The 27,767-nt window shown below is 40.9% G+C and overlaps 1 protein-coding gene across 1 annotated transcript; it reads left to right on the top strand.

Annotated features, from left to right (window-relative positions):
- LOC110516389 (isocitrate dehydrogenase [NADP], mitochondrial) lies at positions 1 to 27,767 on the top strand. Its single transcript, XM_036963868.1, has 9 exons — positions 1 to 185; positions 804 to 964; positions 1,071 to 1,214; positions 3,043 to 3,179; positions 12,041 to 12,192; positions 16,133 to 16,245; positions 23,153 to 23,250; positions 26,147 to 26,239; positions 27,506 to 27,767. The coding sequence occupies exons 1-9, from the start codon at positions 125 to 127 to the stop codon at positions 27,588 to 27,590; spliced, it is 1,044 nt and encodes a 347-aa protein (XP_036819763.1). The 5' UTR covers positions 1 to 124; the 3' UTR covers positions 27,591 to 27,767.

Raw genomic sequence — 27,767 nt, forward strand, 5'->3', positions numbered from 1 at the left:
ATGTGTTATATTGTTCCAGCTGGTCTTGTCAAACGTGGACGTGGAGCTGAAGTATTATGACCTTGGTCTGCCGTGCCGCGACCAGACAGACGACCAGGTCACCATTGACTCAGCCATCGCCACCATGAAGTACAACGTGGCTGTCAAGTGTGCCACCATCACCCCGGATGAAGCCAGAGTCGATGGTATCTACTTTAATCACAGACATACATTCTCTGGTTAGAAATACATCATACATCCACAAGATGGATATTTGAATCCCAGGGGATAACACTTATTAAAGTGTTTCTATAAATATTTGTTTGACCATGGTTTCAGTGTCAGGAGGTAGATCAGCACTGCAGTTTGACAGTTAACAGCATAACTCCTGTCAGGCCTTCATCCATGACCCTTACTCCTCAGAGTTGAAGATGTGGAAGAGTCAGGGTTAGATAGATAGTTAGTTAGTTACCTGGGCTAGATGTAGTAAGGTCAGGGTTAGGTAGATAGTTAGCTGGGCTAGATGTAGTAAGGTCAGGGTTAGATAGATAGTTAGTTACCTGGGCTAGATGTAGTAAGGTCAGGGTTAGATAGATAGTTAGTTACCTGGGCTAGATGTAGTAAGGTCAGGGTTAGATAGATAGTTAGTTAGTTAGTTAGTAACCTGGGCTAGGTGTAGTTGGGTTAGATAGATAGTTAGTTACCTGGGCTAGGTGTAGTTGGGTTAGATATATAGTTACCTGGGCTAGATGTAGTAAGGTCAGGGTTAGAGTTATGGTTAGGTCTAATAGGTTAACTCAGGCCTCCATCTCTAACCCTAACAGAGTTCAAGCTGAAGAAGATGTGGAAGAGTCCCAACGGAAGCATCAGGAACATTCTGGGCGGAACCGTCTTCCGAGAGCCGATCATCTGCAAGAACATTCCCCGTCTGGTCCCTGGTTGGACGCAGCCAATAACGATCGGCAGACACGCCTTTGGTGACCAGGTAGATAAGTAACATACAATACGTGTTTTAGATTAGATTTGTATTCAATCACAGAGCATGTGAGGAATGTTCTGTTGTTGATGTTTGTTGTTGTGTTGTTCCACAGTACAGAGCCACTGACTTTGTGATCACCAAGCCAGGGAAGTTTAAGATGGTGTTCACCCCAGCTGATGGCAGCAAGGGGAGTGAGTGGGAGGTCTTTGACTTCGTCTCAGGAGGCTGTGGGTTGGGCATGTACAATACTGATGAGGTGAGCAGGCTGGGGCAGGTTCTTTTTTTTTTTTTAAGTTACACACTTTATTTTCCATCCAAGGAGTGAAATTTGCCTTTGACATTAAAGAACATAAACTGAGCAAAAATATAAACGCAACATGTAAAGTGTTGGTCCCATGTTTTATGAGCTGAAATAAAAGATCTCAGAAATGTTCTCTATGCACAAAAAGCTTATTTCTCTCAAATTTGGTGGACAAATGTGTTTACATCCCTGTTAGTGAGCACTTCTCCTTTGCCAAGATAATCCATCTACCTGACAGGTGTGGAAAGTAAAGAAGCTGATTAAACGGCATAATCATTACACAGGTGCACCTTGTGCTGGAGACAATAAAAGGCCACTTTAAAATGTGCACTTTTGTCACACAACACAATGCCACAGAGTGTGCAATTGGCATGCTGACTTCAGGAATGTTGCCAGGGAATGTAATGTTAATTTCTCTACCATAAGCCTCCTCCAACATCGGTTTAGAGAATTTGGTAGTACATCCAAATGGCCTCATAACCGCAGACCACGTGTAATCACGGCAGCCCAGGACCTTCACATCCGGCTTCATCACCAGCTGGATCATCTGAGACCAGCCAGACGGACAGCTGATGAAACTGTGGGTTTGCACCACTGAAGAATTTCTGCACAAACTGTAAGAAACGTCTCAGGGAAGCTTATCTTGTGCTCGTCGTCCTCACCAGGGTTTTGACCTAACTGCAGTTCGGCATCGTAACCGACTTCAGTGGGCAAATGCTCATCTTCGATGGCCACTGGCACGCTGGAGAAGTTTGCTCTTCAGGGATGATTCCCGGTTTGAACTGTACCAGGCAACTGGTAGTGTTTTGTGGGCCAGCGGTTTGCTGATGTCAATGTTGTGAACAGAATGCCCCATGGTGGCGGTGGGGTTATGGTATTGGCATGCATAAGCTATGGACAATGAACACAATTGCATTTTATCGATGGAAATTTGAATGCACAGAGATACCGATACGAGATCCTGAGGTCCATTGTCTTGTTATTCATCCGCCACGATCACCTTATGTTTCAGTATGATAATGTACAGCCTGTTTGTCCTGTCCAGTCCATCACCTCATGTTTCAGTATGATAATGTAGAGCCTGTTTGTCCTGTCCTGTCCATCACCTCATGTTTCAGTATGACAATGTACAGCCTGTTTGTCCTGTCCTGTCCATCACCTCATGTTTCAGCATGATAATGTACAGCCTGTTTGTCATGTCCAGTCCATCACCTCATGTTTCAGCATGATAATGTACAGCCTGTTTGTCCTGTCCTGTCCATCACCTCATGTTTCAGCATGGTAATGTACAGCCTGTTTGTCCTGTCCTGTCCATCACCTCATGTTTCAGCATGGTAATGTACAGCCTGTTTGTCCTGTCCTGTCCATCACCTCATGTTTCAGCATGATAATGTACAGCCTGTTTGTCCTGTCCTGTCCATCACCTCATGTTTCAGCATGGTAATGTACAGCCTGTTTGTCCTGTCCTGTCCATCACCTCATGTTTCAGCATGATAATGTACAGCCTGTTTGTCCTGTCCTGTCCATCACCTCATGTTTCAGTATGATAATGTACAGCCTGTTTGTCCTATCCAGTCCATCACAGGGTTCTAATAGTGTTCTGTCTGTCCTGTCCAGTCCATCACATGGTTCTAATAGTGTTCTATCTGTCCTGTCCAGTCCATCACATGGTTCTAATAGTGTTCTGTCTGTCCTGTCCAGTCTATCACAGGGTTCTAATAGTGTTCTGTCTGTCATGTCCAGTCCATCACATTGATCTAATACTGTTTTCTGTCATGTCCAGTCCATCACAGGGTTTGCCCACAGCTGTTTCCAGTATGCCATCAATAAGAGGTGGCCTCTATACATGAGCACTAAGAACACCATCCTTAAGTACTACGACGGACGCTTCAAGGATATCTTCCAGGAGATCTTTGAGGAGTAAGACATGCAACTGGCAGCCTACTGTATAGAGTTGCACTGCATTCCACATTTATACTATTCTAGATATAGACTATACCTAACTACTGTAGATATAGTCTATTCACCATATCTATAACTAACTAGATATAGTCTATTCACCATATTTATACTAGATATAGTCTATTCACCATATTTATACTAGATATAGTCTATTCACCATATCTATAACTAACTAGATATAGTCTATTCACCATATTTATACTAGATCTAGTCTATTCACCATATTTATACTAGATATAGTCTATTCACCATATTTATAACTAGATATAGTCTATTCACCATATTTATACTAGATATAGTCTATTCACCATATTTATAAACATATATATAGTCTATTCACCATATTTATAACTAGATATAGTCTATTCACCATATTTATAACTATATATATAGTCTATTCACCATATTTATAATTAACTAGATAGTCTATTCACCATATTTATACTAGATATAGTCTATTCACCATATTTATAAACATATATATAGTCTATTCACCATATTTATAACTAGATATAGTCTATTCACCATATTTATAACTATATATATAGTCTATTCACCATATTTATACTAGATCTAGTCTATTCACCATATTTATACTAGATATAGTCTATTCACCATATTTATACTAGATCTAGTCTATTCACCATATTTATACTAGATATAGTCTATTCACCATATTTATAACTAGATATAGTCTATTCACCATATTTATACTAGATATAGTCTATTCACCATATTTATAACTAGATATAGTCTATTCACCATATTTATAACTAGATATAGTCTATTCACCATATTTATACTAGATATAGTCTATTCACCATATTTATAACTATATATATAGTCTATTCACCATATTTATAACTAGATATATAGTCTATTCACCATATTTATAACTATATATAGTCTATTCACCATATTTATAACTAGATATAGTCTATTCACCATATTTATAACTATATATATAGTCTATTCACCATATTTATAACTAGATCTAGTCTATTCACCATATTTATAACTAGATATAGTCTATTCACCATATTTATAACTAGATATAGTCTATTCACCATATTTATAACTAGATATAGTCTATTCACCATATTTATAACTAGATATAGTCTATTCACCATATTTATAACTATATATAGTCTATTCACCATATTTATAACTAGATATAGTCTATTCACCATATTTATAACTAGATATAGTCTATTCACCATATTTATAACTAGATATAGTCTATTCACCATATTTATAACTAGATATAGTCTATTCACCATATTTATAACTATATATATAGTCTATTCACCATATTTATAACTAGATCTAGTCTATTCACCATATTTATACTAGATATAGTCTATTCACCATATTTATAACTAGATATAGTCTATTCACCATATTTATACTAGATATATAGTCTATTCACCATATTTATAACTAGATATATAGTCTATTCACCATATTTATACTAGATATAGTCTATTCACCATATTTATAACTAGATATAGTCTATTCACCATATGTATAACTAGATATAGTCTATTCACCATATTTATAACTATATATATAGTCTATTCACCATATTTATAAACATATATATATAGTCTATTCACCATATTTATAACTAGATATAGTCTATTCACCATATTTATAAACATATATATATAGTCTATTCACCATATTTATAACTAGATATAGTCTATTCACCATATTTATAACTATATATATAGTCTATTCACCATATTTATAACTAACTAGATATAGTCTATTCACCATATTTATACTAGATATAGTCTATTCACCATATTTATAACTATATATATAGTCTATTCACCATATTTATAAACATATATATATAGTCTATTCACCATATTTATACTAGATATAGTCTATTCACCATATTTATACTATATATAGTCTATTCACCATATTTATAACTAGATATAGTCTATTCACCATATTTATAACTAGATATAGTCTATTCACCATATTTATAAACATATATATATAGTCTATTCACCATATTTATAACTAGATATAGTCTATTCACCATATTTATAACTATATATATAGTCTATTCACCATATTTATAACTAACTAGATATAGTCTATTCACCATATTTATACTAGATATAGTCTATTCACCATATTTATAACTATATATATAGTCTATTCACCATATTTATAAACATATATATATAGTCTATTCACCATATTTATAACTAGATATAGTCTATTCACCATATTTATAAACATATATATATAGTCTATTCACCATATTTATAACTAGATCTAGTCTATTCACCATATTTATACTAGATATAGTCTATTCACCATATTTATAAACATATATATATAGTCTATTCACCATATTTATAACTAGATATAGTCTATTCACCATATTTATAAACATATATATATAGTCTATTCACCATATTTATAACTAGATATAGTCTATTCACCATATTTATAACTAGATCTAGTCTATTCACCATATTTATACTAGATATAGTCTATTCACCATATTTATAACTATATATATAGTCTATTCACCATATTTATAACTAGATATAGTCTATTCACCATATTTATACTAGATCTAGTCTATTCACCATATTTATACTAGATATAGTCTATTCACCATATTTATAACTAGATCTAGTCTATTCACCATATTTATACTAGATATAGTCTATTCACCATATTTATAAACATATATATATAGTCTATTCACCATATTTATAACTAGATATAGTCTATTCACCATATTTATAACTATATATATAGTCTATTCACCATATTTATAAACATATATATAGTCTATTCACCATATTTATAACTAGATATAGTCTATTCACCATATTTATACTAGATATAGTCTATTCACCATATTTATAACTAGATATAGTCTATTCACCATATTTATAACTAGATATAGTCTATTCACCATATTTATAAACATATATATAGTCTATTCACCATATTTATAACTAGATATAGTCTATTCACCATATTTATACTAGATATAGTCTATTCACCATATTTATAATTAACTAGATATAGTCTATTCACCATATTTATAATTAACTAGATATAGTCTATTCACCATATTTATACTAGATATAGTCTATTCACCATATTTATACTAGATATAGTCTATTCACCATATTTATAATTAATTAGATATAGTCTATTCACCATATTTATAAACATATATATAGTCTATTCACCATATTTATAATTAACTAGATATAGTCTATTCACCATATTTATAATTAACTAGATATAGTCTATTCACCATATTTATAACTAGATATAGTCTATTCACCATATTTATACTAGATATAGTCTATTCACCATATTTATAACTAGATATAGTCTATTCACCATATCTATAATTAACTAGATATAGTCTATTCACCATATTTATAATTAACTAGATATAGTCTATTCACCATATCTATAATTAACTAGATATAGTCTATTCACCATATTTATAATTAACTAGATATAGTCTATTCACCATATTTATAATTAACTAGATCTAGTCTATTCACCATATCTATAATTAACTAGATATAGTCTATTCACCATATTTATAACCATATATAAAGTCTATTCACCATATTATACCTAACTAGAAGAACAACTATTCAATCTTTATCGCCTGATAGAGCACTGGAAATGTAAAGGTCATTTCCTATTGAGACGACATCTGCAGTGTTTACCGTGAATGCAGTCTCTGCTAACGCGGGAACATTGCCTTTAAATTTCAAACAAAATCATCAAAGAAATTGTAGTTGTCACATGCGTTGAATCCGACAGGTGTAGTTGAAAGAGATGTCTAATCATGAGATCAGCGGTCTTCTTCGCTTGTCTAAGGCAATGAAATGGGCTGCCTTGGAGAACCGATCAACGACCACCAGGGTAGTGGTAAGCCCTTGGGATGGAGGTAACCCTCTGATAAAGTCTACAGACAGGTGGGACCAGGGCTCGCTGGGAATGGGCAGAGGTTGTAGCAACCCAGCCGGTTGCTGGCGTAAGGACTTGCTTTGGGCACAGGTGGAACAGGGCACAACAAAGGATCTCACCTCAATCATGTTGAGCCACCAGAATTTCTGCCTCAGGAACTCCAGAGTCCGATTAACCCCTGGATGCCCAGGTAATTTAGAGGAGTGTCCCCATTGTATAGTACTCGAGAACGGGCTGATTGCAGAACGTAGAGTCTGTTAATGGGTTCCCCACCAGGGTCAGGTTCTCGGGTCTGGGCTTGTCGGATCGTGGTCTCAATACTCCATATCACAGCGGCCACAATGTGCGAGCTGGGGATGATGGGCTCGGAGTCCCTCTCCTCGTTAGGGACATCTTGTTGGCGGGACAGGGTGTCTGCTTTCTGATTCTTGGATCCCGGGCGATAGGCTGAAATCGAAATCGAGACCTCCGCAGTAGAGGCAGAAGCCTTCGCACATGCACCTGTGGGCTCAGACATGTGCGTCCCAGCTGAATTGGCTGCTCAATAATGGGTTCGGGGAGCTTGGGGTACTCAGGAAACCAGGATAATGGGGTGGTGTCAAAAAGGCGCTGTTGAGGCAGTTGTCGATTCTGATTGCCAGAATTATCAGGGACTCAAGGTCCTCTTCCAGTTCCCGAGAGGCCAGTTCATCCTTGATGGAGTTAGACAAACCCTGGTGGAAAGCGATGACCAGGGCCTCCGTATTCCACCCACTCTCGGCAGCGAGGGTGTGGAACTCAATGGCGAATTCAGCCACTAGTCTGGCCCTTTTGCAGATGTTGAACAGTAAGCTGGCTGCTTCTTGTCCGCTGAATGGGTGGTTGAAGACTCGTCGCAGCTCGGCAATGAAGGCTAATATTTATTTTTTAAGGTACAAGGTACAAAACTGTCGTTCTGCCTCTAAACAGGAACAGTCAACCCACTGTTCCTAGGCCGTCATTGAAAATAAGAATTTGTTCTTAACTGACTTGCCTAGGTAAAATAAAGGTAAAATAAAAAATAAATATTAGCCCTCATTGTCAGCTTGGGGATTTGAACTTGCAACCTTCCGGTTACCGCTCTAACCACTAGGCTACAAATATGGAGCTGCAGGATGGTGGCTGTGTAACGTGTATGCTAATAATCAGGAAGCAAGTACAGAGAGTGAATTTAATAGAACATGGAACAAAACAAGAAACACGAGTAGCGTACAGACATACAGTGCCTTGCGAAAGTATTCGGCCCCCTTGAACTTTGCGACCTTTTGCCACATTTCAGGCTTCAAACATAAAGATATAAAACTGTATTTTTTTGTGAAGAATCAACAACAAGTGGGACACAATCATGAAGTGGAACGACATTTATTGGATATTTCAAACTTTTTTTAAAAATCAAAAACTGAAAAATTGGGCGTGCAAAATTATTCAGCCCCCTTAAGTTAATACTTTGTAGCGCCACCTTTTGCTGCGATTACAGCTGTAACAAGGTTGGAGACAGGTGCAGAGAAGAGTCCAGACGAGGAATCAGTGGTTCAGGATAAACATAATACTTTACTGAGAAACGGTGGCCACAGTATCACAGTATACTTGAAAAAACAACAAACACTAAGTCTCAAAAACTCACCCAGGAAACGAACGCACATGGTAAATAATTCAAGCTTTTGCAAAGGACAATAGAAATCACTTCGTTTAACAGGGAAATCATAATGGGTAAATTGGACACACCTGAGTGTCGTCAATGTCTCTAGGATGGTCTCTAACGCCCTCTGGTGACAGGTGGACCATGACAGTGCGGTAGCAGAGAGAACAGTCTATGACTGGGTTACTGTAGTCTTTGACACATTTTTGGGCCTTCGCCTGACAAGGCCTAATATGGAGGTCCTGGATAGCACGAAGCTTGGCCCCAGTGATGTACTGGGCCGGACGCACTACCCTCGTAGCACCTTATGGTCGGATGTCGAGCAGTTGCCATACCAGGTAGTGATGCCATACCAGGTAATGATGCCATACCAGGTAGTGATGCAACTGGTCAGGATGCTCTCGATGGTGCAGCTGAACTTTTTGAAGATCTGGAGACCCATGCCAAATCTTTTCAAGCCCCTGAGGGGGAAAAGGCATTGTCGTGCCCTCTTCACGACTGTCTTTGAGTGTTTGGACCATGATAGTTTGTTGGTGATGTGGACGCCAAGGAACTTGAAGCTCTCAACCTGTTCCACTACAGCCCCGTCGATGTGAATGGGGGTGTGCTGGGTCCTCCTTTTCCTGTAGTCCACGATCATCTCCTTTGTCTTGATCACGTTGAGGGAGAGGTTTTTGTCTTGGCACCACACAGCCAGGTCTCTGACGGCCTCTGACCGACTGTCTCATTGTTGTCGGTGATCAGGCCTACCACCTTGGTGTCATCAGCAAACTTAATGATGGTGATGGAGTCGTGCTTGCCACACAGTCGTTTGTGAACGGGACTAAGGAGGGGACTAAGCAGGCACCCCTGAGGGGCCACTGTGTTGAGGATCGACGTGGCAGATGTGTTGTTGCCTACCCTTACCACCTGGGGGTGGCCCATCGGGAAGTCCAGGATCCAGTTGCAGAGGGAGGTGTTTAGTCCCAGGGTCCTTAGCTTATTGGTGAGCTTTGTGGGCACTATGGTGTTGATCGTTGAGCTTTAGTCAATGAACAGCATTCTCACATAGGTGTTCCTTGTGTCCAGGTGGTAAAGGGCAGTGTTGAGTGCGATTGAGATTGCATCATCTGTTGGGGCGATATGCGAATTGGAGTGGGTCTAGCGTTTCCGGGATGATGGAGGTGATGTTAGCCATGACCAGCCTTTCAAAGTACTTCATGGCTACCGACATGAATGCTACAGAGCAGCAGTAGTCATTTAAGCAGGTTACCTTTGCTTTCTTGGTCACAGGGACTATGGTGGTCTGATTGAAACATGTAGGTACTACAGACTTGGTCAGGGAGAGGTTGGAAATGTCAGTGAAGACACTTGCCAGTTAGTCCACACATACTCTGAGTACACGTCCTGGTAATCCCTCTGACCCCGCTACCTTGTGAATGTTGACCTGTTTTAAAGGTTTTGCTCACGTCGGCTAATCACACAGTCATCTGAAACAGCTTATGCTCTCATGCATGCTTCAGTGTTGCTTGCCTCGAAGCGAGCATGAAAAGCATTTAGCCCATCTGGAAGGCGTCACTTGGCAGCTCGCGGCTGGGTTTCTCTTTGTAGTCTGTAATAGCTTGCAAGCCCTGCCACAACCGACGAGCATCAGAGCTGGTGGAGTAGGATTCAATCTTAGTCCTGTATTGACACTTTGCCTGTTTGATGGTTCGTCTGAGGGCATAGTGGGATTTCTTATAAGCATTCAGATTAGTGTCCCGCTCCTTGAATGCGGCAGCTCTAGCCTTTAGCTCGGTGCGGATGTTGCCTCTAATCCATGGCTTCTGGTTGGGATATGGACGTATGACGTCGTCGATGCACTTGTTGATGAAGCTGGTGACTGATTTGGTATACTGCTAAATGCCATTGGATGAATCATGGAACATATTCCAGTCTGTGCTTGCAAAACAGTCCTGTAACGTAGCATCCCCTTCATCTGAGCACTTCCGTATTGAGCAAGTCACTGGTACTTCCTGCTTTAGCTTTTGCTTGTAAGCAGGAATTAGGGGGATAGAATTATGGTCAGATTTGCCAAATGGAGCGTTAGGGAGAGCTTTGTACATGTCTCTGTGTGTGGAGTAAAGGTGGTGTAGAGTTTTTTTCCCTCTGGTTAAACATGTGACATGCTGGTAGAAATTAGGTAAACGGATTTAAGTTTGCCTGCATTAAAGTCACCGGCCACTAGGAGCGCGGCTTCTGGATGAGCATTTTCTTGTTTGCTTATGGCCTTACAGCTCGTTGAGTGCAGTCTTAGTGCCATCATCGGTTTGTGGTGGTAAATAGACAACTGCGAAAAATATAGATGAAAACTCTCTTGGTAGATAGTGTGGTCTACAGCTTATCATTAGGTACTCTACCTTAGGTGAGAAATACCTCGAGGCTACCTTAATGTTAGACATCGCGCACCAGCTGTTATTGACAAATAGACACACAACCACCCCTTGTCTTACCTGACATAGCTGTTCTGTCCTGCCGATGTACGGAAAACCCAGCCAACTTTATATTATCGTTGTCGTCGTTCAGCCATGATTCAGTGAAACATAAGATATAACAATGTTAGTGTCCCATTAGTCTCGAACAGAGCTCATCCAATTTATTCTCCAGTGATTGCACGATGGCCAATAGAACGGATGGTAGAGGCGGGTTACCCAGTAGCCGACGAATTCTCACAAGGCACCCTGATCTGCACCCATGTTATTTCCTTCCTTTCTTCGTGTGAATAAAAGGGATTTTGGCCTTGTCTGGGAGCAACATTATGTCATTCACGTCATACTCATTAAATAAAAAAAATCTTCATCCAGTTTGAGGTGAGTAAAGCTCTTTTCGGCCATAAGAGACGGTAGCATCAGCATTATGTACAAAATAAGTTACAAACAATGCGAAAAAACACACAAAATAGCACAATTGGTTAGGAGCCTGTAAAACGGTAGCCATCCCCTCTGGCGCCATTTTCTTATCATTCTTTACCATGCTGAAATTCCATGATACGGATTGAATAGAGGCCACAGTCTATTCACCATAAAAAAAGATCACATAAAAACCATATAAAGTTATTGACATGCCAAAGTGGCTTGCCAAGGTAGACAGTATCATTCCTTGCTGATTCTTCCCCAGTGTTAACAGTTAATCTAGGCCTGCTTTAAAAGCTCCCCTGTGTTCTCTACAGGAACTACAAGCCAGAGTTTGACAGGCTGAAGATCTGGTACGAGCACCGCCTCATTGATGACATGGTGGCACAAGTCCTCAAGTCCTCCGGAGCCTTCGTCTGGGCCTGCAAGAACTACGATGGAGACGTTCAGTCTGACATATTGGCTCAAGGTGAGACCAACACTAATATATAATATACTGTATATACAGTACCAGTCAAAAGTTTGGACGCCTACTCATTCAATGGTTTTTCTTGATTTTTACGATTTTCTACATTGTAAAATAATAGTGAAGACATAAAAACTATAAAATAACACATATGAAATCATGTAGTAACCAAAAAAGTGTTAAATAAATCTAAATATATTTTATATTTAAAATTCTTTAAAGTAGCCAACTTTTGACTTGACGACAGCTTTGCAAACTCTTGGCATTCTCAAAACCATCAAGCGCTATGATGAAACTGGCTCTCATGAGGACCGCCACAGGTATGGAAGACCCAAAGTTACCTCTGCTGCAGAGGACAGGTTCATAAATGCTTCACAGAGTTCAAGTAACAGACACATCTCAACATCAACTGTTCAGAGGAGACTGCTTGAATCAGGCCTTCATGGTCATTGCTGCAATTGCTGCAATTAAATCACTACTAAAGGACACCAATAAGAGACTTGCTTGGGCCAAGAAACATGAGCAATGGACATTGGACAGATTTGGACATTAGACCGGTGGAAATCTGTCCTTTGGTCTCATGAGTCTAAATTTGAGATTTTTGGTTCCAACCGCCGTGTGTTTGTGAGACGCAGAGTAGGTGAACGTAGGATCTCCACATGTGTGGTTCACACGTGAAGCATGGAGAAGGAGGTGTGATGGTGCTTTGCTTGTGACACTGTCAGTGATTTATTTAAAATTCAAGGCACACTTAACCAGCATGACTACCACAGCATTCTGCAGCAATACGCCATCCCATCTTGTTTGTGCTTAGTGGGACTATCATTTGTTTTTTAACAGGACAGTGACCCAACACAGCTCCACACTGTGTAAGGGTTATTTGACCAAGGAGAGTATTGGAGTGCTGCATCAGATGATCTGGCCTCCACAATCATCTGACCTCAACCCAGTTGAGATGGTTTGGGATAAGTTGGACCGCAGAGTGATGGAAAAGCAGCCAACAAGTGCTCAGCATATGTGGGAACTCCTTGGAAAAGCATTCCTCATGATGCCGTTTCAGACAATGCCAAGAGTGCAAGAGCTGTCATCGAGGCAAAGGGTGGATACTTTGAAGAATCTAAAATCTATTTTGATTTGTTTAACACTTTTTTGGTTACTACATGATTCCATATGTTTTATTTCACAGTTTTAATGTCTTCACTAATATTTTACAAATAAAGAAAAACCCTTGAATGAGTAGGTGTGTGCAAACTTTTGACAGGTACTGTACATACAGTAATAATATATAATGATAATAAAACCATAATGGAATTGTTCAGTCTGACATACTGTCCCAATGTGAGACCAACACTAATATATAATATACTGTTTATACATACAGTAATATAGTTATTATTATTATGAAAACGTTCAGTCTGACATACTGGCTCAAGGTGAAACCACAGTCTAACTGTACATACATATGTTCCAATCATCGTCCAATATAATCTCATATTTTCTCTTAACTTCTAAGGGTTTCATGTTTTTATTGCTGAGAAAGGTCCACCTTGTAGCTAGCAGGAGTCCTCTTAAAGTATAATCACATCAGAAAGTCTGGATGTACAGTTCCTTCAGAAAGTGTTCACACCCCTTGACTTTTTACACATTTTGTAGAGTTACAGCCTGAATTTAAAATTAATACAATTTCGATTTTGTATCACTGGCCTACACACAATACCCCATATTGTCAAAGTGGAATTATGTTTTTTTGAGATATAAAAAAAGAAATTAAAAATTAAAAGTTTAAATGTGACTGACCAGCTCAAATCGGTCTTATGTAGCAAAATTTGATTTTTAATTTATTTTTTATTTTTACATTGGATAAAAGTAGATACTCAGAGCTACAAAATGGTATTTCATACACTTCATCTGCTTTGAATGTTGATTAACTTGTAAACTCACTTTTGAGAAAAGGGCCTTTGAATGTTTTGGTACCTACTGGAGAGCTCTCCTTTGTCTTCACCCATTCAACATTCTTCACAGTAGTGTAGTAAAGATGAAGACTAAAAGTGGTAGTAGCCTACATCAAGGAACAATTCCAGTTAAACAGAAAGTGTCCAGATAAAAACATGTTATAAATATTAATGACACTTAAAAGTATAAATCATTTCAAATTCCTTATATTAAACCAGACGACACAATTGTAGTTTATTTTTTTATTGACGGATAGCCAGGGGAACAATGTACTTAAGTGTCAAAAGTAAAAGTAAAAATATAAACTATTTCAAATTCCTTATATTAAGCAAACCAGACGGCACAATTGTATTTTTTGTACTTTTATTGACGGATAGCCAGGGGCACACTCCATCACTCAGACATGATTTACAAACAAGGCATTTGTGTTTAGTGAGTCTGCCACACCAGTGGCAGTAGGGATGACCAGGGGATGTTCTTTTGGGTGTCAAGGAAAATGTATGGAGTAAAAAGTACATTATTTTCTTTACGAATGTAGTGAAGTAAAAGTTGCCAAAATATAAATAGTAAAGTAATGTACAGATACCACAAAAAACTACATAAGTCGTACTTTAACGTATTTTTACACCGATGCCCAAAGGGCCTTTTAAAGAATTTCATGGCTACAGACGTGAGTGCTACGGGTCAGTAGTCATTTAGGCAGGTTACCTTGGTGTTCTTGGGCACAGGGACTATGGTAGTCTGCTTGAAACTTGTTGGTATTACAGACTCAGACAGGGAGAGGTTGAAAATGTCAGTGAAGACACTTGCCAGTTGGTCAGTGCATGCTCGGAGTATGTACAGTCACTGTGGGGACGACGTCCTCGATGCACTTATTGATAAAGCCAGTGACTGATGTGGTGTATTCCTCAATGTCACCGGAAGAATCCCGTAACATATTCCTGTCTGTACTAGCAAAACAGTCCTGTAGCTTAGCATCTGCTTCATCTGACCACTTTTTTATACACCAAGTTACTGGTGCTTCCTGCTTTAATTTTTGCTTGTAAGCAGGATTCAGGAGGATAGAGTTATGGTCATATTTTCCAAATGGAGGGCGAGGGAGAGCTTTGTACGTGGCTCTGTGTGTGGAGTAAAGGTGGTCTAGAATTTTTTTCCCTCTGGTTGCACATTTAACATGCTGATAGAAATTAGGGAAACGGAATTAATTTTCCCTGCATTAAAGTCCCCGGCCACTAGGAGCGCCGCCTCTGGATGAGCGCTTTTCTGTTTGCTTTTGGTGGAATACAGCTCATTTAGTGTGGTTTTAGTGCCAGCCTCGGGCTGTGGTGGTATGTAAACAGCTACGAAAAATACAGATGAAAACTCTAGAGGTAGATAGTGCGGTCTACAGTTTATCATGCATGAGATACTCTACCTCAGGCGAGCAAAACCTTGAGACTTCCTTAGATATTGTGCACCAGCTATTGTTTACAAATTACAAATGTCTTACCAGAGGCTGCTGTTCTGTCCTGACGATAGTGTATAACCCGCCAGTTGTATGTTCTTAATATCGTCGTTCAGCCACGACTCGATGAAACATAAGATATTACAGTTATAAATGTCCTGTAGGTAAGATGTACGTGTTTTCAGTTTGTTAGTGTATATCCCAGCGATTGAACGTTAGCTAGCAGGATGGAAGGCAAGGGCAGATTAGATACTCGTCGCCTGATCCTCACAAGGCACCCTGATCTCTTTCCGCAAAACCTCCATTTCCTTTTCCAGCTAATCACCGGGATCTGGGCCTGGTCGGGTGCCTGTAATAGTATATCAAATCAAATCAAATGTATTTATAAAGCCCTTCTTACATCAGCTGATGTTACAAACCCAGCCTAAAACCCCAAGCAATGCAGGTGGCAAGGAAAAACTTCCTAGAAAGGCCAGAACCTAGAGAGGAACCAGGCTATGAAGGGTGGCCAGTCCTCATAGACACCCTCTTGTTGTTGTTGCATAGGTTTTGGCTCCCTGGGTCTAATGACGTCAGTGTTGGTGTGTCCTGATGGGAAGACCATTGAGGCAGAGGCAGCCCACGGCACTGTGACACGGCACTACCGCCAACACCAGAGGGTAAGGAACCTCTAACCCTAATTCTATCCCTGACTCACGCCATGGTAACCAGCAACTGAGCATTAGGACCTTTCCACGCTGGTGGGAAATTCAGTCTAATTGCTAATGCTGCTGCTGTTGCATAGACAGTAACTGTTACAAATATCCTCTCCTCTTGTAGGGTAGACCACCATGTCACTGTTAAAACTATCCTCCTGTAGGGTAGACCACCATGTCACTGTTAAAACTATCCTCCTGTATGGTAGACCACCATGTCACTGTTAAAACTATCCTCCTGTATGGTAGACCACCATGTCACTGTTAAAACTATCCTCCTGTATGGTAGACTACCATGTCACTGTTAAAACTATCCTCCTGTATGGTAGACCACCATGTCACTGTTAAAACTATCCTCCTGTATGGTAGACCACCATGTCACTGTTAAAACTATCCTCCTGTAGGGTAGACCACCATGTCACTGTTAAAACTATCCTCCTGTAGGGTAGACCACCATGTCACTGTTAAAACTATCCTCCTGTATGGTAGACCACCATGTCACTGTTAAAACTATCCTCCTGTATGGTAGACCACCATGTCACTGTTAAAACTATCCTCCTGTATGGTAGACCACCATGTCACTGTTAAAACTATCCTCCTGTATGGTAGACCACCATGTCACTGTTAAAACTATCCTCCTGTAGGGTAGACCACCATGTCACTGTTAAAACTATCCTCCTGTATGGTAGACCACCATGTCACTGTTAAAACTATCCTCCTGTATGGTAGACCACCATGTCACTGTTAAAACTATCCTCCTGTAGGGTAGACCACCATGTCACTGTTAAAACTATCCTCCTGTATGGTAGACCACCATGTCACTGTTAAAACTATCCTCCTGTAAGGTAGACCACCATGTCACTGTTAAAACTATCCTCCTGTATGGTAGACCACCATGTCACTGTTAAAAGTATCCTCCTGTAGGGTAGACCACCATGTCACTGTTAAAACTATCCTCCTGTATGGTAGACCACCATGTCACTGTTAAAGCTATCCTCCTGTATGGTAGACCACCATGTCACTGTTAAAACTATCCTCCTGTATGGTAGACCACCATGTCACTGTTAAAAGTATCCTCCTGTAGGGTAGACCACCATGTCACTGTTAACACTATCATCCTGTATGGTAGACCACCATGTCACTGTTAAAACTATCCTCCTGTAGGGTAGACCACCATGTCACTGTTAAAACTATCCTCCTGTATGGTAGACCACCATGTCACTGTTAAAACTATCCTCCTGTAGGGTAGACCACCATGTCACTGTTAAAACTATCCTCCTGTATGGTAGACCACCATGTCACTGTTAAAACTATCCTCCTGTATGGTAGACCACCATGTCACTGTTAAAACTATCCTCCTGTATGGTAGACCACCATGTCACTGTTAAAACTATCCTTCTGTAGGGTAGACCACCATGTCACTGTTAAAACTATCCTCCTGTATGGTAGACCACCATGTCACTGTTAAAACTATCCTCCTGTATGGTAGACCACCATGTCACTGTTAAAACTATCCTTCTGTAGGGTAGACCACCATGTCACTGTTAAAACTATCCTCCTGTATGGTAGACCACCATGTCACTGTTAAAACTATCCTCCTGTAAGGTAGACCACCATGTCACTGTTAAAACTATCCTCCTGTATGGTAGACCACCATGTCACTGTTAAAAGTATCCTCCTGTAGGGTAGACCACCATGTCACTGTTAAAACTATCCTCCTGTAGGGTAGACCACCATGTCACTGTTAAAACTATCCTCCTGTATGGTAGACCACCATGTCACTGTTAAAAGTATCCTCCTGTAGGGTAGACCACCATGTCACTGTTAAAACTATCCTCCTGTATGGTAGACCACCATGTCACTGTTAAAGCTATCCTCCTGTATGGTAGACCACCATGTCACTGTTAAAACTATCCTCCTGTATGGTAGACCACCATGTCACTGTTAAAAGTATCCTCCTGTAGGGTAGACCACCATGTCACTGTTAACACTATCATCCTGTATGGTAGACCACCATGTCACTGTTAAAACTATCCTCCTGTAGGGTAGACCACCATGTCACTGTTAAAACTATCCTCCTGTATGGTAGACCACCATGTCACTGTTAAAACTATCCTCCTGTAGGGTAGACCACCATGTCACTGTTAAAACTATCCTCCTGTATGGTAGACCACCATGTCACTGTTAAAACTATCCTCCTGTATGGTAGACCACCATGTCACTGTTAAAACTATCCTCCTGTATGGTAGACCACCATGTCACTGTTAAAACTATCCTTCTGTAGGGTAGACCACCATGTCACTGTTAAAACTATCCTCCTGTATGGTAGACCACCATGTCACTGTTAAAACTATCCTCCTGTATGGTAGACCACCATGTCACTGTTAAAACTATCCTCCTGTATGGTAGACCACCATGTCACTGTTAAAACTATCCTCCTGTAGGGTAGACCACCATGTCACTGTTAAAACTATTCTCCTGTATGGTAGACCACCATGTCACTGTTAAAACTATCCTCCTGTATGGTAGAGCCACCAGAACCATTTCACTAGGCATGTTAATACCTGGTTCTAACATGAATTGTTTGTCCTGATCTTGTCCTCATTCTGATTGTACCCACATTTTTAGATGATAAAAGAATATATACAATACCAGTCAAAAGTTTGGACACACCTCCTCATTCCAGGGTTCTAGAACACCTCCTCATTCCAGGGTTCTAGAACACCTACTCATTCCAGGGTTCTAGAACACCTACTCATTCAAGGGTTTTTCTTTATTTGTACTATTTTCTACATTGTAGAATAATAGTGAAGACATCAACACTATGAAATAACACATAAGGCACAGGTTGACTACTTTGAAGAATCTGAAATACAAAATATATTTTGATTTCTTTATCACTTTTCTGGTCACTACATGATTCCATGTGTTATTTCATAGTTTTGATGTCTTCACTATTATTCTACAATGTAGAACAGTCAGCATAAAGAAAAGGCCTTGAATGGGTCGATGTCCAAACTTTTGACTGGTACAAACTTGACTTGACTGGTGCTGTATATATTCTGATATATATTATTATATTATATTATTCTATTGTAAAATGGGCAGGATCAGGATTGTCGTGACTTTACTTTCATTATTCTATTGACAGTTATTTATCTAATCAACTATGTTTAATTGTTACCTGAATAAATTAAACATGTAACAATGAACTCATTAGGAATTTGAGGCACCATGAAAGCGGTTGTTTAAAGAGTTCATTTAAAGACCATCTCCCGAATTAAAATCTAAAGGGTTTACCTATCATAAACCAACGTATTAATCATAACCTCGTGTCATATCATCATTCTGAACAGTCGTAACCTGCATCTGCAAAAAACCCAGCCTTACTTATGATTCAGTACTACACAAATGGGTTTAATAATTGATTTACTAGCTAACTAAATGATAACACAGGATAAACACACACACTTAATACATTAGGAACAGGTCCCTAGCGTACTGACACAACTTGTTACAAAGGAGATGGAGAGAGAGAGAGAGAGAGAGACACTTATCGTTGATACATTGGAGGAACTACTCTCACAGTAATCATATACTTTGGGTTGAGGTTAGGGTAACCCTAACCCTAAGATACACTGGAGGAACTACTCTCACAGTAATCATATACTTTGGGTTGAGGTTAGGGTAACCCTAACCCTAAGATACACTGGAGGAACTACTCTCACAGTAATCATATACTTTAGGTTGAGGTTAGGGTAACCCTAACCCTAAGATACACTGGAGGAACTACTCTCACAGTAATCATATACTTTGGGTTGAGGTTAGGGTAACCCTAACCCTTTGATACACTGGAGGAACTACTCTCACAGTAATCATATACTTTGGGTTGAGGTTAGGGTAACCCTAACCCTAAGATACACTGGAGGAACTACTCTCACAGTAATCATATACTTTGGGTTGAGGTTAGGGTAACCCTAACCCTAACCCTTTGATACACTGGAGGAACTACTCTCACAGTAATCATATACTTTGGGTTGAGGTTAGGGTAACCCTAACCCTAACCCGTTGATACATTGGAGGAACTACTCTCACAGTAATCATATACTTTGGGTTGAGGTTAGGGTAACCCTAACCCTAACCCGTTGATACACTGGAGGAACTACTCTCACAGTAATCATATACTTTGGGTTGAGGTTAGGGTAACCCTAACCCTAACCCTTTGATACACTGGAGGAACTACTCTCACAGTAATCATATACTTTGGGTTGAGGTTAGTGTAACCCTAACCCTAACCCGTTGATACATTGGAGGAACTACTCTCACAGTAATCATATACTTTGGGTTGAGGTTAGGGTAACCCTAACCCTAACCCTTTGATACACTGGAGGAACTACTCTCACAGTAATCATATACTTTGGGTTGAGGTTAGGGTAACCCTAACCCTAAGATACACTGGAGGAACTACTCTCACAGTAATCATATACTTTGGGTTAGGGTAACCCTAACCCTTTGATACATTGGAGGAACTACTCTCACAGTAATCATATACTTTGGGTTGAGGTTAGGGTAACCCTAACCCTAACCCGTTGATACATTGGAGGAACTACTCTCACAGTAATCATATATTTTGGGTTGAGGTTAGGGTAACCCTAACCCTAACCCGTTGATACATTGGAGGAACTACTCTCACAGTAATCATATACTTTGGGTTGAGGTTAGGGTAACCCTAACCCTAACCCGTTGATACATTGGAGGAACTACTCTCACAGTAATCATATACTTTGGGTTGAGGTTAGGGTAACCCTAACCCTTTGATACACTGGAGGAACTACTCTCACAGTAATCATATACTTTGGGTTGAGGTTAGGGTAACCCTAACCCTAAGATACACTGGAGGAACTACTCTCACAGTAATCATATACTTTGGGTTGAGGTTAGGGTAACCCTAACCCTAACCCTTTGATACACTGGAGGAACTACTCTCACAGTAATCATATACTTTGGGTTGAGGTTAGGGTAACCCTAACCCTAACCCTTTGATACACTGGAGGAACTACTCTCACAGTAATCATATACTTTGGGTTAGGGTAACCCTAACCCTTTGATACACTGGAGGAACTACTCTCACAGTAATCATATACTTTGGGTTAGGGTAACCCTAACCCTTTGATACACTGGAGGAACTACTCTCACAGTAATCACATACTTTGGGTTGAGGTTAGTGTAACCCTAACCCTAACCCGTTGATACATTGGAGGAACTACTCTCACAGTAATCATATACTTTGGGTTGAGGTTAGGGTAACCCTAACCCTAACCCGTTGATACATTGGAGGAACTACTCTCACAGTAATCATATACTTTGGGTTGAGGTTAGGGTAACCCTAACCCGTTGATACATTGGAGGAACTACTCTCACAGTAATCATATACTTTGGGTTGAGGTTAGGGTAACCCTAACCCTAACCCGTTGATACATTGGAGGAACTACTCTCACAGTAATCATATACTTTGGGTTGGGGTTAGGGTAACCCTAACCCTAACCCGTTGATACATTGGAGGAACTACTCTCACAGTAATCATATACTTTGGGTTGAGGTTAGGGTAACCCTAACCCTAACCCGTTGATACATTGGAGGAACTACTCTCACAGTAATCATATACTTTGGGTTGAGGTTAGGGTAACCCTAACCCGTTGATACATTGGAGGAACTACTCTCACAGTAATCATATACTTTGGGTTGGGGTTAGGGTAACCCTAACCCTAACCCGTTGATACATTGGAGGAACTACTCTCACAGTAATCATATACTTTGCACATGACCCGCCACCCATTTGGAGTAAGAAAGCATTCATGTTTTTATGTGTAAATTCCTTAGTTTGCCATGGATCTCTGTCGGAACCAGGTCCTTCATAGGAAGGTTGTTGAGCCTTTCCGCGGCACGCTTGTAAGGCTCTGATTGTCCAAGAGGGTTCACCCGTCTCTTCCACTGTTGCTCTTCTCTGCCCAGTGACTTGTCGTGTCGTCCTGAACAAATACAGAGTTTATTCTCCTTCCATTCGCTCTGGAAGCTGCTTCTTTGAAGATAGGCTAGCCAGCCTTGTTGATGGTTCACAAGGGTGATGAGAGTAGTAGAATACGACAGTTTGAAGAGTAGTAGAATGGTCCCACTTAAATGTGCTTCTCTAGATACTTTACTTAGGACAGCTAATCAGCTGTACCAGTCATTATCCGTGAGCTTCTCGCCTCCACCTCGTTGATATTCAGAGTTCGAACCACTTTGGACGTGAGCTGCAAATACACGCCTCTCTGGTCTAAATGTTCATTTTATTACCAATAATTTGATGTACTTTCTGGTCAAAAGGGACAGTTCCGTCAGACTGACACACTCGCTGACCTCACTCGGCGTGGCTACTTACTGTGCAAAGTTTATAGGAGACAAATGATCTCTTATGGCTCCTAAAATCACATTAATATCTTAACATAAATACTTTCATCATTGTTCACAATGTAAAGGATGGAGATTTCGTAAATGAAGTGTATATACTTTTGAAGTTACAGTATTTTTTATGACTTCACAAAATAACAACCCATATCACATTAGTTTTCTATAGCTCGCCTCTGACCATTCTCCACATTCTTTGTTAAAGTTTCAGTGGGAAAAGTCTCTGTGTTGAACATTCCTGTGTGAATTTGGAGAGGGATGTTCTCTCCTTTAATTTACAATTGGGCGTGAGGTGTCAACCCCCCAGCAGCCCCCCCCATTGCCGATCTGATCCAGTCGGATCCTCACAGGACAGTCATGACAGGACGAAGGATGCATGTTAGCGGCAGATAAAAACAGGGCACTGTCCTCTCTCGTCCTGTAGGGCCGACCCACCAGCACCAACCCCATCGCCAGTATCTTTGCCTGGACCAGAGGGCTGGAACACCGAGGGAAACTGGATGGAAACCCAGACCTCATCAGGTAATAACTACTGAAACACTTGCCTGTAATATCTCAAAAACTACTAAAACCCTGTAATATCACAATAACTACTAAAACCCTGTAATATCTCAATAACTACTAAAACCCTGTAATATCTCAATAACTACTAAAACCCTTACCTGTAATATCTCAATAACTACTAAAACCCTGTAATATCTCAATAACTACTAAAACCCTGTAATATCTCAATAACTACTAAACCCTGTAATATCTCAATAACTACTAAAACCCTGTAATATCTCAATAACTACTAAACCCTGTAATATCTCAATAACTACTAAAACCCTGTAATATCTCAATAACTACTAAAACCCTGTAATATCTCAATAACTACTAAAACCCTGTAATATCTCAATAACTACTAAAACCCTGTAATATCTCAATAACTACTAAAACCCTGTAATATCTCAATAACTACTAAACCCCGTAATATCTCAATAACTACTAAAACCCGTTACCAAGAGAGTTTATCTATATTTTTCTTAGCTGTCTATTTACCACCACAAACCGATGCTGGCACTAAGTCCGCACTCAATGAGCTGTATACGGCCATAAGCAAACAGGAAAACGCTCATCCAGAAAGTGGCGCTAGCTAGTGGCCGGGGACTTGAATGCAAAAACTAAAGCAGGAAGCACCAGTGACTCGGTCAATAAGGATGTGGTAAGATGATGTAGGACTGTTTTGCTAGCACAGACAAGTATATGTTCCGAGATTCTTCCAATGGCATTGAGGAGTACACCACATCAGTCACTGGCTTCATCAATAAGTGCATTGATGATGTTGTGACCGTACGTACATACATGCCCCAACCAGAAGCCATGGATTACAGGCAACATCCGGACTAAGCTAAAGAGTAGAGCTGCCGCTTTGAAGGAGCGGGAGTCTAACCCGGGCACTTATAAGAAATCCCGTTATGCCCTCCGACGAACCATTAAACAGGCAAAGCATCAATACAGGACTAAGATCGAATTGTACTACACTGGCCCCGACTTTCATAGAATGTGGCAGGGCTTGCAAACTATTACAGACTACAAAGGGAAGCACAGCCACGAGCTGCCCAGTGACACGAGCCTACCTGACAAGCTAAATTACTTCTATGCTTGCTTCGAGAATAGCAACACTGAAGCATGCATGAAAGCATCAGCTGTTCCGGATGACTGTACATCACATCAGCTACGCTCTCATCATTCACAAGGCCAGGACGTGTACATTCACATTACCAGGACATGTATTCCGAGCATGCACTGACCAACTGGCAAGTGCCTTCACTGACATTTTCCACCTGTCCCTGACTGAGTCTGTAATACCAACATGTTTCAAGCAGACAACCATAGTCCCTTTGCCAAAGAACACTCAGGTAACCTGCCTAAATGACTACCGACCCGTAGCACTCACGTCTGTAGCTTGGAAAGGCTGGTCATGGTCACATCAACACCATTATCCCAGAAACCCTAGACCCACTCCAATTTTCATACCGCCACAACAGATCCACAGATGACGCGATCTCTATTTAATCTCCACACTGCCCTTTCCCACCTGGACAAAAGGAACACCTACGTGAGAATGCTATTAATTGACTACAACTCAGCGTTCAATACCATAGTGCCCTCACAGATCATCATCATCACTAAGCTAAGGACCCTGGGACTCAACACATCCCTCTGCAACTGGATCCTGGACTTCCTGACAGGTTGTCCCCAGGTGGTAAGGGTAGGTAACAACACATCTGCCACGCTGATCCTCAACACGGGGGCCCCTCAGGGGTGTATTCTTAGTCCCCTCCTGTACTCCCTGTTCACTCATGACCGCACGGCTAGGCATGACTCCAACACCATCATTACATTTGCTGATGACACAGCAATGGTAGGCCTGATCACCGACAATGATGACACAGCCTATTGGGAGGTCAGAGACCTGACCTTGTGGTGCCAGGATAACAACCTCTCCCTCAACGTGATCAAGGCAAAGGAGATGATTGTGGACTACAGAAAAAGGAGGACCGAGCACGCCCCCATTCTCATCGACGGGGCTGTAGTGGAGCAGGTTGAGAGCTTCAAGTTCCTTGGTGTCCACATCACCAACGAACTATCATGGTCCAAACACACCAAGACAGTTGTGAAGAGGGCATGACAAAAAACCTAATTCTCCCTCAGGAGACTAAAAATATTTGGCATGGGTCCCCAGATCCTCAAAAAGTTCTACAGCTGCACCATCGAGATTATCCTGACTGGTTGCATCACTGCCTGGTATGGCAACTGCTCGGCCTCCGGCCGCAAAGCACTACAGTGGTTAGTGTGTACATCACTGGGGCCAAGCTTCCTGCCATCCAGGACCTCTATACCAGGCGGTGTCAGAGGAAGGCCCTAACAACTGCCAAAGACTCCAGCCACCCTAGTCATGGACTGTTCTCTCTGCTACTGCACGACAAGTGGTACCGGAGCACCAAGTCTAGGTCCAAAATACTTCTTAGCAGCTTCTACCCCCAAGCCATAACACTCCAGAACATCTAATCAAATGGCTACCCAGACTATTTGCATTGTCTCCCCCACCCCCTCTTTCACGCTGCTCGACTAATCGGTGCCACTGCACATCTGTACCGGTACCCCCAGTATATAACCTCGCTACTGTTATTTTACTGCTGCTCTTTAAGAATTTGTTCTTTTTTTAATTAATTTTTTACTTAACACTTATTTTTCTTAAAACTGCATTGTTGGTTAAGGGCTTGTAAAGTAAGCATTTCACCTGTTGTATTTGGCGCATGTGACAAATAACATTTGATTTTATCAATAACTACTAAAACCTGTAATATACTTAACATGCTGTTGTCTCATTGACCCCTGTAGGTAACTAACCCTAACCCCTGTTGACCTGTAGGTTCTCCCAGACTCTGGAGAGGGTGTGTGTGGAGATCGTGGAGAGTGGTGTGATGACCAAGGACCTGGCCGGCTGCATCCACGGCCTGGCCAAGTGACTACATGCAAATATACCACACTATACAGTACAGTCATGTCCTTAGTATAACCCTGGCCAAGTGACTACACTAGACAGTACAGTACATTCATGTCCACAGTATAACCCCGGCCAACTGAAACCTATGATTCAATCAGATTGCGGGTTATAAGCCAGTTTCAAAGCTGGAATCCGTAATGGTGAAACTTGTTTTCTGTTTGCGATATTACAACAGCAAAGAAGTTACTTCAAACAACCAATACTGTTTAGTCTCGGAGCTCCGTTAGGGTTAGGTCTCTCCTCCGTTAAGGGTTAGGTCACTCCTCCGTTAAGGGTTAGGTCACTCCTCCGTTAAGGGTTAGGTCTCTCCTCCGTTAAGGGTTAGGTCACTCCTCCGTTAAGGGTTAGGTATCTCCTCCGTTAAGGGTTAGGTATCTCCTCCGTTAAGGGTTAGGTATCTCCTCCGTTAAGGGTTAGGTATCTCCTCCGTTAAGGGTTAGGTCTCTCCTCCGTTAAGGGTTAGGTCACTCCTCCGTTAAGGGTTAGGTCACTCCTCCGTTAAGGGTTAGGTCTCTCCTCCTTTAAGGGTTAGGTCTCTCCTCCGTTAAGGGTTAGGTATCTCCTCCGTTAAGGGTTAGGTATCTCCTCCGTTAAGGGTTAGGTCTCTCCTCCGTTAAGGGTTAGGTCACTCCTCCGTTAAGGGTTAGGTCACTCCTCCGTTAAGGGTTAGGTCACTCCTCCGTTAAGGGTTAGGTATCTCCTCCGTTAAGGGTTAGGTATCTCCTCCGTTAAGGGTTAGGTCACTCCTCCGATAAGGGTTAGGTCACTCCTCCGTTAAGGGTTAGGTTAGGTCGCTTCTCCGTTAGGGTTAGGTTGCTCCTCTCCTCCGTTAGGGTTAGGTCGCTCCTCTCCTCCGTTAGGGTTAGGTCTCTCCTCTCCTCCGTTAGGGTTAGGTCGCTCCTCTCCTCCGTTAGGGTTAGGTCGCTCCTCCGTTAGGGTTAGGTCGCTCCTCCGTTAGGGTTAGGTCGCTCCTCTCCTCTGTTAGGGTTAGGTCGCTCCTCCGTCAGGGTTAGGTCTCTCCTCTCCTCCGTTAGGGTTCTCCTCCATTAGGGTTGTCTCTCCTCTCCTCTGTTCGGGTTATGCTGGTCTCTCCTCTCCTCTCCTTAGTTTCATCATCATTACCACAATGCAATCGGATTGAATAGAGCCGTTAGTGTTGTCGTACACACCTGTCTAGTTCATTAAAGTGTTTAATCTAATCCAACCTGTCATGTGATTTTGCAGCTGCAAGCTGAATGAACATTACGTCAACACATCCGACTTTCTGGACGCCATCAGGACCAACCTGGACAAGGCTCTGGGCAAGTGAAGAGGAGGAGGACAACACCAACACCACAAAACAAACTAACACTACCTTAGATTAGATCTGTGTTGCTGCCATGTTGTGGTGTCTCTCTGTAGTGTTGTGGTGTTTCTCTGTAGTGTTGTGGTGTCTCTCTTTATGTAGTGTTGTGGTGTCTCTCTTTATGTAGTGTTGTGGTGTCTC

The sequence above is a fragment of the Oncorhynchus mykiss genome, chromosome 26, assembly GCF_013265735.2.
Source record: "Oncorhynchus mykiss isolate Arlee chromosome 26, USDA_OmykA_1.1, whole genome shotgun sequence".
Lineage (NCBI taxonomy): Eukaryota > Metazoa > Chordata > Actinopteri > Salmoniformes > Salmonidae > Oncorhynchus > Oncorhynchus mykiss.